At 58.5% G+C, this 15,258-nt stretch overlaps 1 protein-coding gene across 1 annotated transcript in view; it reads right to left on the bottom strand.

Moving 5' to 3' along the window:
• Nucleotides 1-14,855, bottom strand: part of LOC138351167 (nascent polypeptide-associated complex subunit alpha, muscle-specific form-like) — a 16,392-nt gene extending 1,537 nt beyond the window's left edge. The window contains exons 1-3 of the mRNA XM_069302805.1: nt 13,468-14,855; nt 907-1,007; nt 1-33 (exon numbers count right to left, since the gene is read on the bottom strand). The exon at nt 1-33 is cut by the window's left edge and continues 54 nt beyond it. Of these exons, the coding sequence (XP_069158906.1) occupies nt 1-33; nt 907-1,007; nt 13,468-14,855 (1,522 nt within the window). The remainder of the gene's footprint in view (nt 34-906; nt 1,008-13,467) is intronic.
• Between the last annotated feature and the right edge of the window lie 403 nt (nt 14,856-15,258).

Raw genomic sequence — 15,258 nt, 5'->3', positions numbered from 1 at the left:
GAGGTCCATTATAGAAGAAGAAAGCAGACGGCACTACAAAAGAAGGAAAAAATTAACGGTAATGCTTAAGCAGACACGACTTTCCATTCCAAGCAGAACAATTTAAACAGGGAGATTGAAGAAATCGAACAGAGCCTGAAGCATTCATGTCAGACTGAAGAAAGGCAATTAGAACAGAAAGCAATTCAAGAAATAAAGAAAAACCCAAGATATTTCTTCACATATGCTAAATCAAAAGCAAAAACCACTGCCAGTATTGGACCTATTCGTACTAGTGAAGGTTCATACACTGAGGATGACAAAGAAATTAGTGAAATCCTAAAAAAGCAGTATGAGGACATGGTTAGCACCCTGATAAACAGCATGAAAGTGGAAGATCCAAATAACTTCTTTATGCGTGATTTCCAAACCCCTGTAAATATAATTGATATCAACACGAGCGTGGCAGATTTTGAAAGAGAAATTGACAATATGCCCATGCACTCAGCCCCGGGTCCAGACTCATGTAATTCCATATTTATAAAGAAATGCAAAGTGCCAGTAGCGTTGGCACTCAGTATAGTGTGGAGGAAGAGCTTGGACACGGGGAGATATTAAATGCGCTTAAAGTAGCAGACATTGCCCCTGTACACAAGGGTGGTAGCAAAACATTGGCAAAGAATTATAGACCAGTTGCACTAACGTCCCACATAATACAATTGTTTGAGAGAGTGATCAGGAGTCAGGTCACTAGTTTCATGGAGACCAAAGGCCTCTACAACCCAGGCCAACATGGAGACCAATGACCTCCACAATACAGGGCAACATGGATTTAGAGCGGGAAGATCATGCCTCTCGCAGTTACTTGACCACTATAACAAAATCACTGAGTCATTAGAAGAAAAACAGAATGCAAATGTGGTATACATGGACTTTGCAAAGCCATTCGATAAATGTGACCCTGGAGTGATAGCAAAGTGAGGTCAATGGAAATAACTGGTAAAGTAGGATGGTGGATACTCAGTTTTCTGTCGAACAGAATACAAAGAGTAACAGTCAACTATATAAAATCGAGTCCAAGAGCAGTTAAAAGCTCAGTACCTCAGGGTACAGTCCTTGCACCACTGCTGTTCCTTATTCTCATATCAGACATACACTCAAATACAAGTCACAGCTTCGTATCAACCTTTGCAGATGACACAAAAATCAGCAGGAAAATTTCCTCTGTTCTAGACATTGAAAAACTACAAGCAGATATTAATAAAGTTTTTGATTGGGCAGCAGAAAATAAGATGATGTTTAACAGCGATAAATTCCATGTACTTAGGTACGGTAAAAATGAGAACATTAAACATAATACAGAGTACGAAACGCAATCAAATTTCCCCATAGTAGGAAAGCAACACGTAAAGGATTTGGGAATAATGATGTCTGACGACCTAAATTTTAGGGAGCATAACCAAGCAAATATTGCGTCAGCCAGAAAAATGGATTACGAGAACGTAATAGGATGGATTACGAGAACCTTCAAGTCCAGAGATCCCATCACAATGGTTGTACTCTTCAAGTCACTTGTGTTGTCCCGTCTTGAGTACTGCTCAGTACTCACTTCCCCCTTCAGAGCAGGAGAGATTGCTGAAATAGAGGGAATACAGAGAACATATACGGCACGCATAGACGAGATAAAGCACCTAAATTATTGGAATCGTCTCAAAGCCCTCCAAATGTACTCACTAGAAAGGAGACGAGAGAGATATCAAATAATATGCACATGGAAAATACTGGAGGGCCAGGTCCCAAATCTACACACTAAAATGACAACGTACTGGAGTGAACGACATGGAAGAAAATGCAGAATAGAACCAGTGAAGAGCAGAGGTGCTATAGGCACAATCAGAGAACACTGTATAAATATCAGAGGTCCGCGGTTGTTCAACGTCCTCCCAGCAAGCATAAGAAATATTGCCGGAACAACCGTAGACATCTTCAAGAAGAAACTAGATTGTTTCCTCCAAGGAGTGACGGACCAACCGGGCTGTGGTGGGTATGTGGGCCTGCGGGCCGCTCCAAGCAACAGCCTGGTGGACCAAACTCTCACAAGTCAAGCCTGGCCTCGGGCCGGGCTTGGGGAGTAGAAGAACTCCCAGAACCCCATCAAGCAGGTAAGCAAGCAGGTGGCACCAGGGCCACGCACCCTGTGTCTGTACTGCCACCAGGGTCACGCGCCCTGTGTCTGTACTGCCACCAGGGTCACGCGCCCTGTGTCTGTACTGCCACCAGGGCCACGCTCCCTACATCTGTACTGCCACCAGGGCCACCCTCCCTGCATCTGTACTGCCACCAGGGCCACGCTCCCTACATCTGTACTGCCACCAGGGCCACGCTCCCTACATCTGTACTGCCACCAGGGCCACGCTCCCTACATCTGTACTGCCACCAGGGCCACGCTCCCTACATCTGTACTGCCACCAGGGTCACGCGCCCTGTGTCTGTACTGCCACCAGGGCCACGCTCCCTGCATCTGTACTGCCACCAGGGTCACGCTCCCTGTGTCTGTACTGCCACCAGGGTCACGCTCCCTGCATCTGTACTGCCACCAGGGTCACGCTCCCTGCATCTGTACTGCCACCAGGGTCACGCTCCCTGTGTCTGTACTGCCACCAGGGCCACGCTCCTTACATCTGTACTGCCACCAGGGTCACGCGCCCTGTGTCTGTACTGCCACCAGGGCCACGCTCCCTGCATCTGTACTGCCACCAGGGTCACGCTCCCTGTGTCTGTACTGCCACCAGGGTCACGCTCCCTGTGTCTGTACTGCCACCAGGGTCACGCTCCCTGCATCTGTACTGCCACCAGGGCCACCCTCCCTGCATCTCTACTGCCACCAGGGCCACGCTCCCTGCATCTGTACTGCCACCAGGGTCACGCTCCCTGTGTCTGTACTGCCACCAGGGTCACGCTCCCTGCATCTGTACTGCCACCAGGGCCACCCTCCCTGCATCTGTACTGCCACCAGGGCCACGCTCCCTACATCTGTACTGCCACCAGGGCCACGCTCCCTACATCTGTACTGCCACCAGGGCCATCCTCCCTACATCTCTACTGCCACCAGGGCCACGCTCCCTACATCTGTACTGCCACCAGGGCCCCGCTCCCTACATCTGTACTGCCACAAGGGCCACCCTCCCTGCATCTGTACTGCCACCAGGGCCACGCTCCCTGCATCTGTACTGCCACCAGGGCCACGCTCCCTACATCTGTACTGCCACCAGGGCCACGCTCCCTACATCTGTACTGCCACCAGGGCCACGCTCCCTACATCTGTACTGCCACCAGGGCCACGCTCCCTACATCTGTACTGCCACCAGGGCCACGCGCCCTGTGTCTGTACTGCCACCAGGGTCACGCGCCCTGTGTCTGTACTGCCACCAGGGCCACGCTCCCTACATCTGTACTGCCACCAGGGCCACCCTCCCTGCATCTGTACTGCCACCAGGGCCACGCTCCCTACATCTGTACTGCCACCAGGGCCACGCTCCCTACATCTGTACTGCCACCAGGGCCACGCTCCCTACATCTGTACTGCCACCAGGGCCACGCTCCCTACATCTGTACTGCCACCAGGGTCACGCGCCCTGTGTCTGTACTGCCACCAGGGCCACGCTCCTTACATCTGTACTGCCACCAGGGTCACGCGCCCTGTGTCTGTACTGCCACCAGGGCCACGCTCCCTGCATCTGTACTGCCACCAGGGTCACGCTCCCTGTGTCTGTACTGCCACCAGGGTCACGCTCCCTGTGTCTGTACTGCCACCAGGGTCACGCTCCCTGCATCTGTACTGCCACCAGGGCCACCCTCCCTGCATCTCTACTGCCACCAGGGCCACGCTCCCTGCATCTGTACTGCCACCAGGGTCACGCTCCCTGTGTCTGTACTGCCACCAGGGTCACGCTCCCTGCATCTGTACTGCCACCAGGGCCACCCTCCCTGCATCTGTACTGCCACCAGGGCCACGCTCCCTGCATCTGTACTGCCACCAGGGCCACGCTCCCTACATCTGTACTGCCACCAGGGCCACCCTCCCTACATCTCTACTGCCACCAGGGCCACGCTCCCTACATCTGTACTGCCACCAGGGCCCCGCTCCCTACATCTGTACTGCCACCAGGGCCACCCTCCCTGCATCTGTACTGCCACCAGGGCCACGCTCCCTGCATCTGTACTGCCACCAGGGCCACGCTCCCTACATCTGTACTGCCACCAGGGCCACGCTCCCTACATCTGTACTGCCACCAGGGCCACGCTCCCTACATCTGTACTGCCACCAGGGCCACGCTCCCTACATCTGTACTGCCACCAGGGCCACGCTCCCTACATCTGTACTGCCACCAGGGCCACGCTCCCTACATCTGTACTGCCACCAGGGCCACGCTCCCTACATCTGTACTGCCACCAGGGCCACGCTCCCTACATCTGCACTGCCACCAGGGCCACGCTCCCTACATCTGTACTGCCACCAGGGCCACGCTCCCTACATCTGTACTGCCACCAGGGCCACGCTCCCTACATCTGTACTGCCACCAGGGCCACGCTCCCTACATCTGTACTGCCACCAGGGTCACGCTCCCTGTGTCTGTACTGCCACCAGGGCCACGCTCCCTGTGTCTGTACTGCCACCAGGGTCACGCTCCCTGCATCTGTACTGCCACCAGGGCCACGCTCCCTACATCTGTACTGCCACCAGGGTCACGCTCCCTGTGTCTGTACTGCCTCCAGGGTCACGCTCCCTGTGTCTGTACTGCCACCAGGGCCACGCTCCCTACATCTGTACTGCCACCAGGGTCACGCTCCCTGTGTCTGTACTGCCACCAGGGCCACGCTCCCTACATCTGTACTGCCACCAGGGTCACGCTCCCTGTGTCTGTACTGCCACCAGGGTCACGCTCCCTACATCTGTACTGCCACCAGGGCCACGCTCCCTACATCTGTACTGCCACCAGGGTCACGCTCCCTGTGTCTGTACTGCCACCAGGGTCACGCTCCCTGCATCTGTACTGCCACCAGGGCCACGCTCCCTACATCTCTACTGCCACCAGGGCCACCCTCCCTACATCTGTACTGCCACCAGGGCCACCCTCCCTACATCTCTACTGCCACCAGGGCCACCCTCCCTACATCTGTACTGCCACCAGGGCCACGCTCCCTACATCTGTACTGCCACCAGGGCCACCCTCCCTACATCTCTACTGCCACCAGGGCCACCCTCCCTACATCTGTACTGCCACCAGGGCCACGCTCCCTACATCTCTACTGCCACCAGGGCCACCCTCCCTACATCTGTACTGCCACCAGGGTCACGCTCCCTGTGTCTCTACTGCCACCAGGGTCACGCTCCCTGCATCTGTACTGCCACCAGGGTCACGCTCCCTGTGTCTGTACTGCCACCAGGGTCACGCTCCCTGTTTCTGTACTGCCACCAGGGCCACGCTCCCTACATCTGTACTGCCACCAGGGTCACGCTCCCTGTGTCTGTACTGCCACCAGGGTCACGCTCCCTGCATCTGTACTGCCACCAGGGTCACGCTCCCTACATCTGTACTGCCACCAGGGCCACCCTCCCTGCATCTGTACTGCCACCAGGGCCACGCTCCCTACATCTGTACTGCCACCAGGGCCCCGCTCCCTACATCTGTACTGCCACCAGGGCCACCCTCCCTGCATCTGTACTGCCACCAGGGCCACGCTCCCTGCATCTGTACTGCCACCAGGGCCACGCTCCCTACATCTGTACTGCCACCAGGGCCACGCTCCCTACATCTGTACTGCCACCAGGGCCACGCTCCCTACATCTGTACTGCCACCAGGGCCACGCTCCCTACATCTGTACTGCCACCAGGGCCACGCTCCCTACATCTGTACTGCCACCAGGGCCACGCTCCCTACATCTGTACTGCCACCAGGGCCACGCTCCCTACATCTGTACTGCCACCAGGGCCACGCTCCCTACATCTGCACTGCCACCAGGGCCACGCTCCCTACATCTGTACTGCCACCAGGGCCACGCTCCCTACATCTGTACTGCCACCAGGGCCACGCTCCCTACATCTGTACTGCCACCAGGGCCACGCTCCCTACATCTGTACTGCCACCAGGGTCACGCTCCCTGTGTCTGTACTGCCACCAGGGCCACGCTCCCTGTGTCTGTACTGCCACCAGGGTCACGCTCCCTGCATCTGTACTGCCACCAGGGCCACGCTCCCTACATCTGTACTGCCACCAGGGTCACGCTCCCTGTGTCTGTACTGCCTCCAGGGTCACGCTCCCTGTGTCTGTACTGCCACCAGGGCCACGCTCCCTACATCTGTACTGCCACCAGGGTCACGCTCCCTGTGTCTGTACTGCCACCAGGGCCACGCTCCCTACATCTGTACTGCCACCAGGGTCACGCTCCCTGTGTCTGTACTGCCACCAGGGTCACGCTCCCTACATCTGTACTGCCACCAGGGCCACGCTCCCTACATCTGTACTGCCACCAGGGTCACGCTCCCTGTGTCTGTACTGCCACCAGGGTCACGCTCCCTGCATCTGTACTGCCACCAGGGCCACGCTCCCTACATCTCTACTGCCACCAGGGCCACCCTCCCTACATCTGTACTGCCACCAGGGCCACCCTCCCTACATCTCTACTGCCACCAGGGCCACCCTCCCTACATCTGTACTGCCACCAGGGCCACGCTCCCTACATCTGTACTGCCACCAGGGCCACCCTCCCTACATCTCTACTGCCACCAGGGCCACCCTCCCTACATCTGTACTGCCACCAGGGCCACGCTCCCTACATCTCTACTGCCACCAGGGCCACCCTCCCTACATCTGTACTGCCACCAGGGTCACGCTCCCTGTGTCTCTACTGCCACCAGGGTCACGCTCCCTGCATCTGTACTGCCACCAGGGTCACGCTCCCTGTGTCTGTACTGCCACCAGGGTCACGCTCCCTGTTTCTGTACTGCCACCAGGGCCACGCTCCCTACATCTGTACTGCCACCAGGGTCACGCTCCCTGTGTCTGTACTGCCACCAGGGTCACGCTCCCTGCATCTGTACTGCCACCAGGGTCACGCTCCCTACATCTGTACTGCCACCAGGGCCACCCTCCCTGCATCTGTACTGCCACCAGGGCCACCCTCCCTGCATGTACTGCCACCAGGGCCACCCTCCCTACATCTGTACTGCCACCAGGGCCACGCTCCCTACATCTGTACTGCCACCAGGCTCACGCTCCCTGCATCTGTACTGCCACCAGGGCCACGCTCCCTGCATGTCTTGCCACCAGGGCCACGCTCCCTGCATGTCCTGCCACCAGGGTCACGCTCCCTGCATCTGTACTGCCACCAGGGCCACGCTCCCTACATCTGTACTGCCACCAGGGCCACGCTCCCTACATCTGTACTGCCACCAGGGCCACGCTCCCTACATCTGTACTGCCACCAGGGCCACGCTCCCTACATCTGTACTGCCACCAGGGCCACGCTCCCTACATCTGTACTGCCACCAGGGCCACGCTCCCTACATCTGTACTGCCACCAGGGCCACGCTCCCTACATCTGTACTGCCACCAGGGCCACGCTCCCTACATCTGTACTGCCACCAGGGTCACGCTCCCTGTGTCTGTACTGCCACCAGGGCCACGCTCCCTGTGTCTGTACTGCCACCAGGGTCACGCTCCCTGCATCTGTCCTGCCACCAGGGCCACGCTCCCTACATCTGTACTGCCACCAGGGTCACGCTCCCTGTGTCTGTACTGCCACCAGGGTCACGCTCCCTGTGTCTGTACTGCCACCAGGGCCACGCTCCCTACATCTGTACTGCCACCAGGGTCACGCTCCCTGTGTCTGTACTGCCACCAGGGCCACGCTCCCTACATCTGTACTGCCACCAGGGTCACGCTCCCTGTGTCTGTACTGCCACCAGGGTCACGCTCCCTACATCTGTACTGCCACCAGGCCCACGCTCCCTACATCTGTACTGCCACCAGGGTCACGCTCCCTGTGTCTGTACTGCCACCAGGGTCACGCTCCCTGCATCTGTACTGCCACCAGGGCCACGCTCCCTACATCTCTACTGCCACCAGGGCCACCCTCCCTACATCTGTACTGCCACCAGGGCCACCCTCCCTACATCTCTACTGCCACCAGGGCCACCCTCCCTACATCTGTACTGCCACCAGGGCCACGCTCCCTACATCTGTACTGCCACCAGGGCCACCCTCCCTACATCTCTACTGCCACCAGGGCCACCCTCCCTACATCTGTACTGCCACCAGGGCCACGCTCCCTACATCTCTACTGCCACCAGGGCCACCCTCCCTACATCTGTACTGCCACCAGGGTCACGCTCCCTGTGTCTGTACTGCCACCAGGGTCACGCTCCCTGCATCTGTACTGCCACCAGGGCCACGCTCCCTACATCTGTACTGCCACCAGGGTCACGCTCCCTGTGTCTGTACTGCCACCAGGGTCACGCTCCCTGTGTCTGTACTGCCACCAGGGCCACGCTCCCTACATCTGTACTGCCACCAGGGTCACGCTCCCTGTGTCTGTACTGCCACCAGGGTCACGCTCCCTGCATCTGTACTGCCACCAGGGTCACGCTCCCTACATCTGTACTGCCACCAGGGCCACCCTCCCTGCATCTGTACTGCCACCAGGGCCACCCTCCCTGCATCTGTACTGCCACCAGGGCCACGCTCCCTACATCTGTACTGCCACCAGGCTCACGCTCCCTGCATCTGTACTGCCACCAGGGCCACGCTCCCTGCATGTCTTGCCACCAGGGCCACGCTCCCTGCATGCCCTGCCACCAGGGCCACGCTCCCTGCATGTACTGCCACCAGGGCCACGCTCCCTGCATGTCCTGCCACCAGGGTCACGCTCCCTGCATGTACTGCCACCAGGGCCACGCTCCCTGCATGTCCTGCCACCAGGGCCACGCTCCCTGCATGTACTGCCACCAGGGCCACCCTCCCTACATCTGTACTGCCACCAGGGCCACGCTCCCTACATCTGTACTGCCACCAGGCTCACGCTCCCTGCATCTGTACTGCCACCAGGGCCACGCTCCCTGCATGTCTTGCCACCAGGGCCACGCTCCCTGCATGTCCTGCCACCAGGGTCACGCTCCCTGCATCTGTACTGCCACCAGGGCCACGCTCCCTGCATGTCCTGCCACCAGGGCCACCCTCCCTACATCTCTACTGCCACCAGGGCCACCCTCCCTACATCTCTACTGCCACCAGGGCCACCCTCCCTGCATCTCTACTGCCACCAGGGCCACGCTCCCTGCATGTCCTGCCACCAGGGCCACCCTCCCTACATCTCTACTGCCACCAGGGCCACCCTCCCTACATCTCTACTGCCACCAGGGCCACGCTCCCTACATCTCTACTGCCACCAGGGCCACGCTCCCTACATCTCTACTGCCACCAGGGCCACGCTCCCTGCATGTCCTGCCACCAGGGCCACCCTCCCTACATCTCTACTGCCACCAGGGCCACGCTCCCTACATCTCTACTGCCACCAGGGCCACGCTCCCTACATCTCTACTGCCACCAGGGCCACGCTCCCTGCATGTCCTGCCACCAGGGCCACCCTCCCTACATCTCTACTGCCACCAGGGCCACCCTCCCTACATCTCTACTGCCACCAGGGCCACCCTCCCTAAATCTCTACTGCCACCAGGGCCACGCTCCCTGCATGTCCTGCCACCAGGGCCACGCTCCCTGCATCTGTACTGCCACCAGGGCCACCCTCCCTACATCTCTACTGCCACCAGGGCCACCCTCCCTGCATCTCTACTGCCACCAGGGCCACCCTCCCTGCATCTCTACTGCCACCAGGGCCACGCTCCCTGCATCTCTACTGCCACCAGGGCCACGCTCCCTGCATCTGTACTGCCACCAGGGCCACGCTCCCTGCATGTCCTGCCACCAGGGCCACGCTCCCTACATCTCTACTGCCACCAGGGCCACCCTCCCTGCATCTCTACTGCCACCAGGGCCACGCTCCCTGCATCTCTACTGCCACCAGGGCCACCCTCCCTACATCTCTACTGCCACCAGGGCCACCCTCCCTGCATCTCTACTGCCACCAGGGCCACCCTCCCTGCATCTGTACTGCCACCAGGGCCACCCTCCCTGCATCTGTACTGCCACCAGGGCCACCCTCCCTGCATCTCTACTGCCACCAGGGCCACCCTCCCTGCATCTCTACTGCCACCAGGGCCACCCTCCCTGCATCTGTACTGCCACCAGGGCCACGCTCCCTGCATCTCTACTGCCACCAGGGCCACCCTCCCTGCATCTCTACTGCCACCAGGGCCACGCTCCCTGCATCTCTACTGCCACCAGGGCCACCCTCCCTGCATCTCTACTGCCACCAGGGCCACGCTCCCTGCATCTCTACTGCCACCAGGGCCACCCTCCCTGCATCTCTACTGCCACCAGGGCCACGCTCCCTACATCTCTACTGCCACCAGGGCCACGCTCCCTACATCTCTACTGCCACCAGGGCCACCCTCCCTACATCTCTACTGCCACCAGGGCCACCCTCCCTGCATCTCTACTGCCACCAGGGCCACGCTCCCTACATCTCTACTGCCACCAGGGCCACGCTCCCTACATCTCTACTGCCACCAGGGCCACCCTCCCTACATCTCTACTGCCACCAGGGCCACCCTCCCTGCATCTCTACTGCCACCAGGGCCACCCTCCCTACATCTCTACTGCCACCAGGGCCACGCTCCCTACATCTCTACTGCCACCAGGGCCACGCTCCCTACATCTCTACTGCCACCAGGGCCACCCTCCCTACATCTCTACTGCCACCAGGGCCACCCTCCCTGCATCTCTACTGCCACCAGGGCCACCCTCCCTACATCTCTACTGCCACCAGGGCCACGCTCCCTACATCTCTACCGCCACCAGGGCCACGCTCCCTGCATCTCTACTGCCACCAGGGCCACGCTCCCTGCATCTCTACTGCCACCAGGGCCACCCTCCCTGCATCTGTACTGCCACCAGGGCCACCCTCCCTGCATCTCTACTGCCACCAGGGCCACCCTCCCTGCATCTCTACTGCCACCAGGGCCACCCTCCCTGCATCTGTACTGCCACCAGGGCCACGCTCCCTGCATCTCTACTGCCACCAGGGCCACCCTCCCTGCATCTCTACTGCCACCAGGGCCACGCTCCCTGCATCTCTACTGCCACCAGGGCCACCCTCCCTGCATCTCTACTGCCACCAGGGCCACGCTCCCTGCATCTCTACTGCCACCAGGGCCACCCTCCCTGCATCTCTACTGCCACCAGGGCCACGCTCCCTACATCTCTACTGCCACCAGGGCCACGCTCCCTACATCTCTACTGCCACCAGGGCCACCCTCCCTACATCTCTACTGCCACCAGGGCCACCCTCCCTGCATCTCTACTGCCACCAGGGCCACGCTCCCTACATCTCTACTGCCACCAGGGCCACGCTCCCTACATCTCTACTGCCACCAGGGCCACCCTCCCTACATCTCTACTGCCACCAGGGCCACCCTCCCTGCATCTCTACTGCCACCAGGGCCACCCTCCCTACATCTCTACTGCCACCAGGGCCACGCTCCCTACATCTCTACTGCCACCAGGGCCACGCTCCCTACATCTCTACTGCCACCAGGGCCACCCTCCCTACATCTCTACTGCCACCAGGGCCACCCTCCCTGCATCTCTACTGCCACCAGGGCCACCCTCCCTACATCTCTACTGCCACCAGGGCCACGCTCCCTACATCTCTACCGCCACCAGGGCCACGCTCCCTGCATCTCTACTGCCACCAGGGCCACGCTCCCTGCATCTCTACTGCCACCAGGGCCACCCTCCCTGCATCTCTACTGCCACCAGGGCCACCCTCCCTGCATCGGACGGACAATCAATAAACATATAGTCAATTATATTTCTCATAATATGAAGTGAAAAAAAGAATTTTTCATTTTATGTTCAATGAAAGATTCTCGTGAATGTTATCCAAACATTCCTCCACGATAGCGAAAGAACTTTATAACGCCAAACGTATGTTATGCTTCTGAGGTGGCCTGGTGTAGGACAGTCCGTGTTGGTTATCTTGCCAGTGAACCTCTCTCAGTCCGTGTTGGTTATCTCTTTATAGTGAACGTCTCTCAGTCCGTGTTGGTTATCTTGTTATAGTGAACCTCTCTCAGTCCGTGTTGGTTATCTTGTTATAGTGAACCTCTCTCAGTCCGTGTTGGTTATCTTGTTATAGTTAACCTCTCTCAGTCCGTGTTGGTTATCTTGTTGTAGTTAACCTCTCTCAGTCCGTGTTGGTTATCTTGTTATAGTGAACCTCTCTCAGTCCGTGTTGGTTATCTTGTTATAGTGAACCTCTCTCAGTCCGTGTTGGTTATCTTGTTATAGTGAACCTCTCTCAGTCCGTGTTGGATATCTTGTTATAGTGAACCTCTCTCTCAGTCACCAAATTCTATGCGAACTCTCTCTCCAATATTTATGTACAAACTCTTTGAAACATGTGGTAGCTTACGCAACGTTTTATGGGTATAAGGAGAGAGAGAGAGAGAGAGAGAGAGAGAGAGAGAGAGAGAGAGAGAGAGAGAGAGAGAGAGAGAGAGAGAGAGAGAGAGAGAGAGAGAGAGAGAGAGAGAGAGAGAGAGAGAGAGAGAGAGAGAGAGAGAGAGAGAGAGAGAGAGAGAGAGAGAGAGAGAGAGAGAGAGAGAGAGGAGAGAGAGAGAGAGAGAGAGAGAGAGAGAGAGAGAGAGAGAGAGAGAGAGAGAGAGAGAGAGAGAGAGAGAGAGAGAGAGAGAGAGAGAGAGAGAGAGAGAGAGAGAGAGAGAGAGAGAGAGAGAGAGAGAGAGAGAGAGAGAGAGAGAGAGAGAGAGAGAGAGAGAGAGAGAGAGAGAGAGAGAGAGAGAGAGAGAGAGAGAGAGAGAGAGAGAGAGAGAGAGAGAGAGAGAGAGAGAGAGAGAGAGAGAGAGAGAGAGAGAGAGAGAGAGAGAGAGAGAGAGAGAGAGAGAGAGAGAGAGAGAGAGAGGAGAGAGAGAGAGAGAGAGAGAGAGAGAGAGAGAGAGAGAGAGAGAGAGAGAGAGAGAGAGAGAGAGAGAGAGAGAGAGAGAGAGAGAGAGAGAGAGAGAGAGAGAGAGAGAGAGAGAGAGAGAGAGAGAGAGAGAGAGAGAGAGAGAGAGAGAGAGAGAGAGAGAGAGAGAGAGAGAGAGAGAGAGAGAGAGAGAGAGAGGGGGGGGGGGGGGGGAGAGAGGAAAGGCTGCAAAACCTGATATGAAGTTCGCTCTTATCTAGAGTATGCACCTGCCCCCCACCCCATCATTCATCAGACTGTTGGACAAAGTGGAAAGACAGGCAAGAAGGCTCATCTCGAGTCTGGACCAAGTCTGGTGGGAACGGTCTGAACATGAGACCCACCGTCGGGACGTGGGTGGTCTTTTCCGTAGGAGGAACAGGTTGGGCACGGGCCGGAAGACCACCACAGCTCCCTCAGAGTCTGGCTGCTGGTCTTGTGTACTTGAGGGTCTGGGCACGGGCCGGAAGACCACCACAGCGCCCTCAGAGTCTGGCTGCTGGTCTTGTGTACTTGAGGGTCTGGGCACGGGCCGGAAGACCACCACAGCGCCCTCAGAGTCTGGCTGCTGGTCTTGTGTACTTGAGGGTCTGGGCACGGGCCGGAAGACCACCACAGCGCCCTCAGAGTCTGGCTGCTGGTCTTGTGTACTTGGGGGTCTGGGCACGGGCCGGAAGACCACCACAGCGCCCTCAGAGTCTGGCTGCTGGTCTTGTGTACTTGTGGGTCTGGGCACGGGCCGGAAGACCACCACAGCGCCCTCAGAGTCTGGCTGCGGGTCTTGTGTACTTGTGGGTCTGGGCACGGGCCGGAAGACCACCACAGCGCCCTCAGAGTCTGGCTGCGGGTCTTGTGTACTTGTGGGTCTGGGCACGGGCCGGAAGACCACCACAGGGTCCCCAGAGTCTGGCTGCTGGTCTTGTGTACTTGTGGGTCTGGGCACGGGCCGGAAGACCACCACAGCGCCCTCAGAGTCTGGCTGCGGGTCTTGTGTACTTGGGGGTCTGGGCACGGGCCGGAAGACCACCACAGCGCCCTCAGAGTCTGGCTGCGGGTCTTGTGTACTTGGGGGTCTGGGCACGGGCCGGAAGACCACCACAGCGCCCTCAGAGTCTGGCTGCGGGTCTTGTGTACTTGTGGGTCTGGGCACGGGCCGGAAGACCACCACAGCGCCCTCAGAGTCTGGCTGCGGGTCTTGTGTACTTGGGGGTCTGGGCACGGGCCGGAAGACCACCACAGCGCCCTCAGAGTCTGGCTGCTGGTCTTGTGTACTTGTGGGTCTGGGCACGGGCCGGAAGACCACCACAGCGCCCTCAGAGTCTGGCTGCGGGTCTTGTGTACTTGTGGGTCTGGGCACGGGCCGGAAGACCACCTCAGGGCCCTCAGAGTCTGGCTGCGGGTCTTGTGTACTTGGGGGTCTGGGCACGGGCCGGAAGACCACCTCAGGGCCCTCAGAGTCTGGCTGCGGGTCTTGTGTACTTGGGGGTCTGGGCACGGGCCGGAAGACCACCTCAGCGCCCTCAGAGTCTGGCTGCGGGTCTTGTGTACTTGGGGGTCTGGGCACGGGCCGGAAGACCACCACAGCGCCCTCAGAGTCTGGCTGCGGGTCTTGTGTACTTGGGGGTCTGGGCACGGGCCGGAAGACCACCTCAGGGCCCTCAGAGTCTGGCTGCTGTTGTTGTCTCCACCTGTCAATGCTTCCTTCATTCGCAGGTGTTACGAAGGAAAGCATCTGTCACGACTGGCATACATGCAAACAAGTATACGTATGCGGGCACCCACACACACACACACGTACACACACACACACACACACATACACACACACACACATACACACACACACACACACACACATACACACACACACACACACACACACACACACACACACACACACACACACACACACACACACACACACACACACACACACACACACACACAGGGGGTCTCGTAGCCTGGTGGATAGGGGTCTCGTAGCCTGGTGGATAGCGCACAGGATTCGTAATTCTGTGGCGCGGGTTCGATTCCCGCACGAGGCAGAAACAAATGGGCAAAGTTTCTCTCACCCTGAATGCCCCTGTTACCTATCAGTAAATAGGTACCTGGGAGTTAGTCAGCTGTCACGGGCT

The sequence above is a fragment of the Procambarus clarkii genome, chromosome 48 (assembly GCF_040958095.1).
Source record: "Procambarus clarkii isolate CNS0578487 chromosome 48, FALCON_Pclarkii_2.0, whole genome shotgun sequence".
Lineage (NCBI taxonomy): Eukaryota > Metazoa > Arthropoda > Malacostraca > Decapoda > Cambaridae > Procambarus > Procambarus clarkii.
Note: the sequence above shows the minus strand (reverse complement) of the source record. Positions and strands in the feature narration are given on the sequence as shown.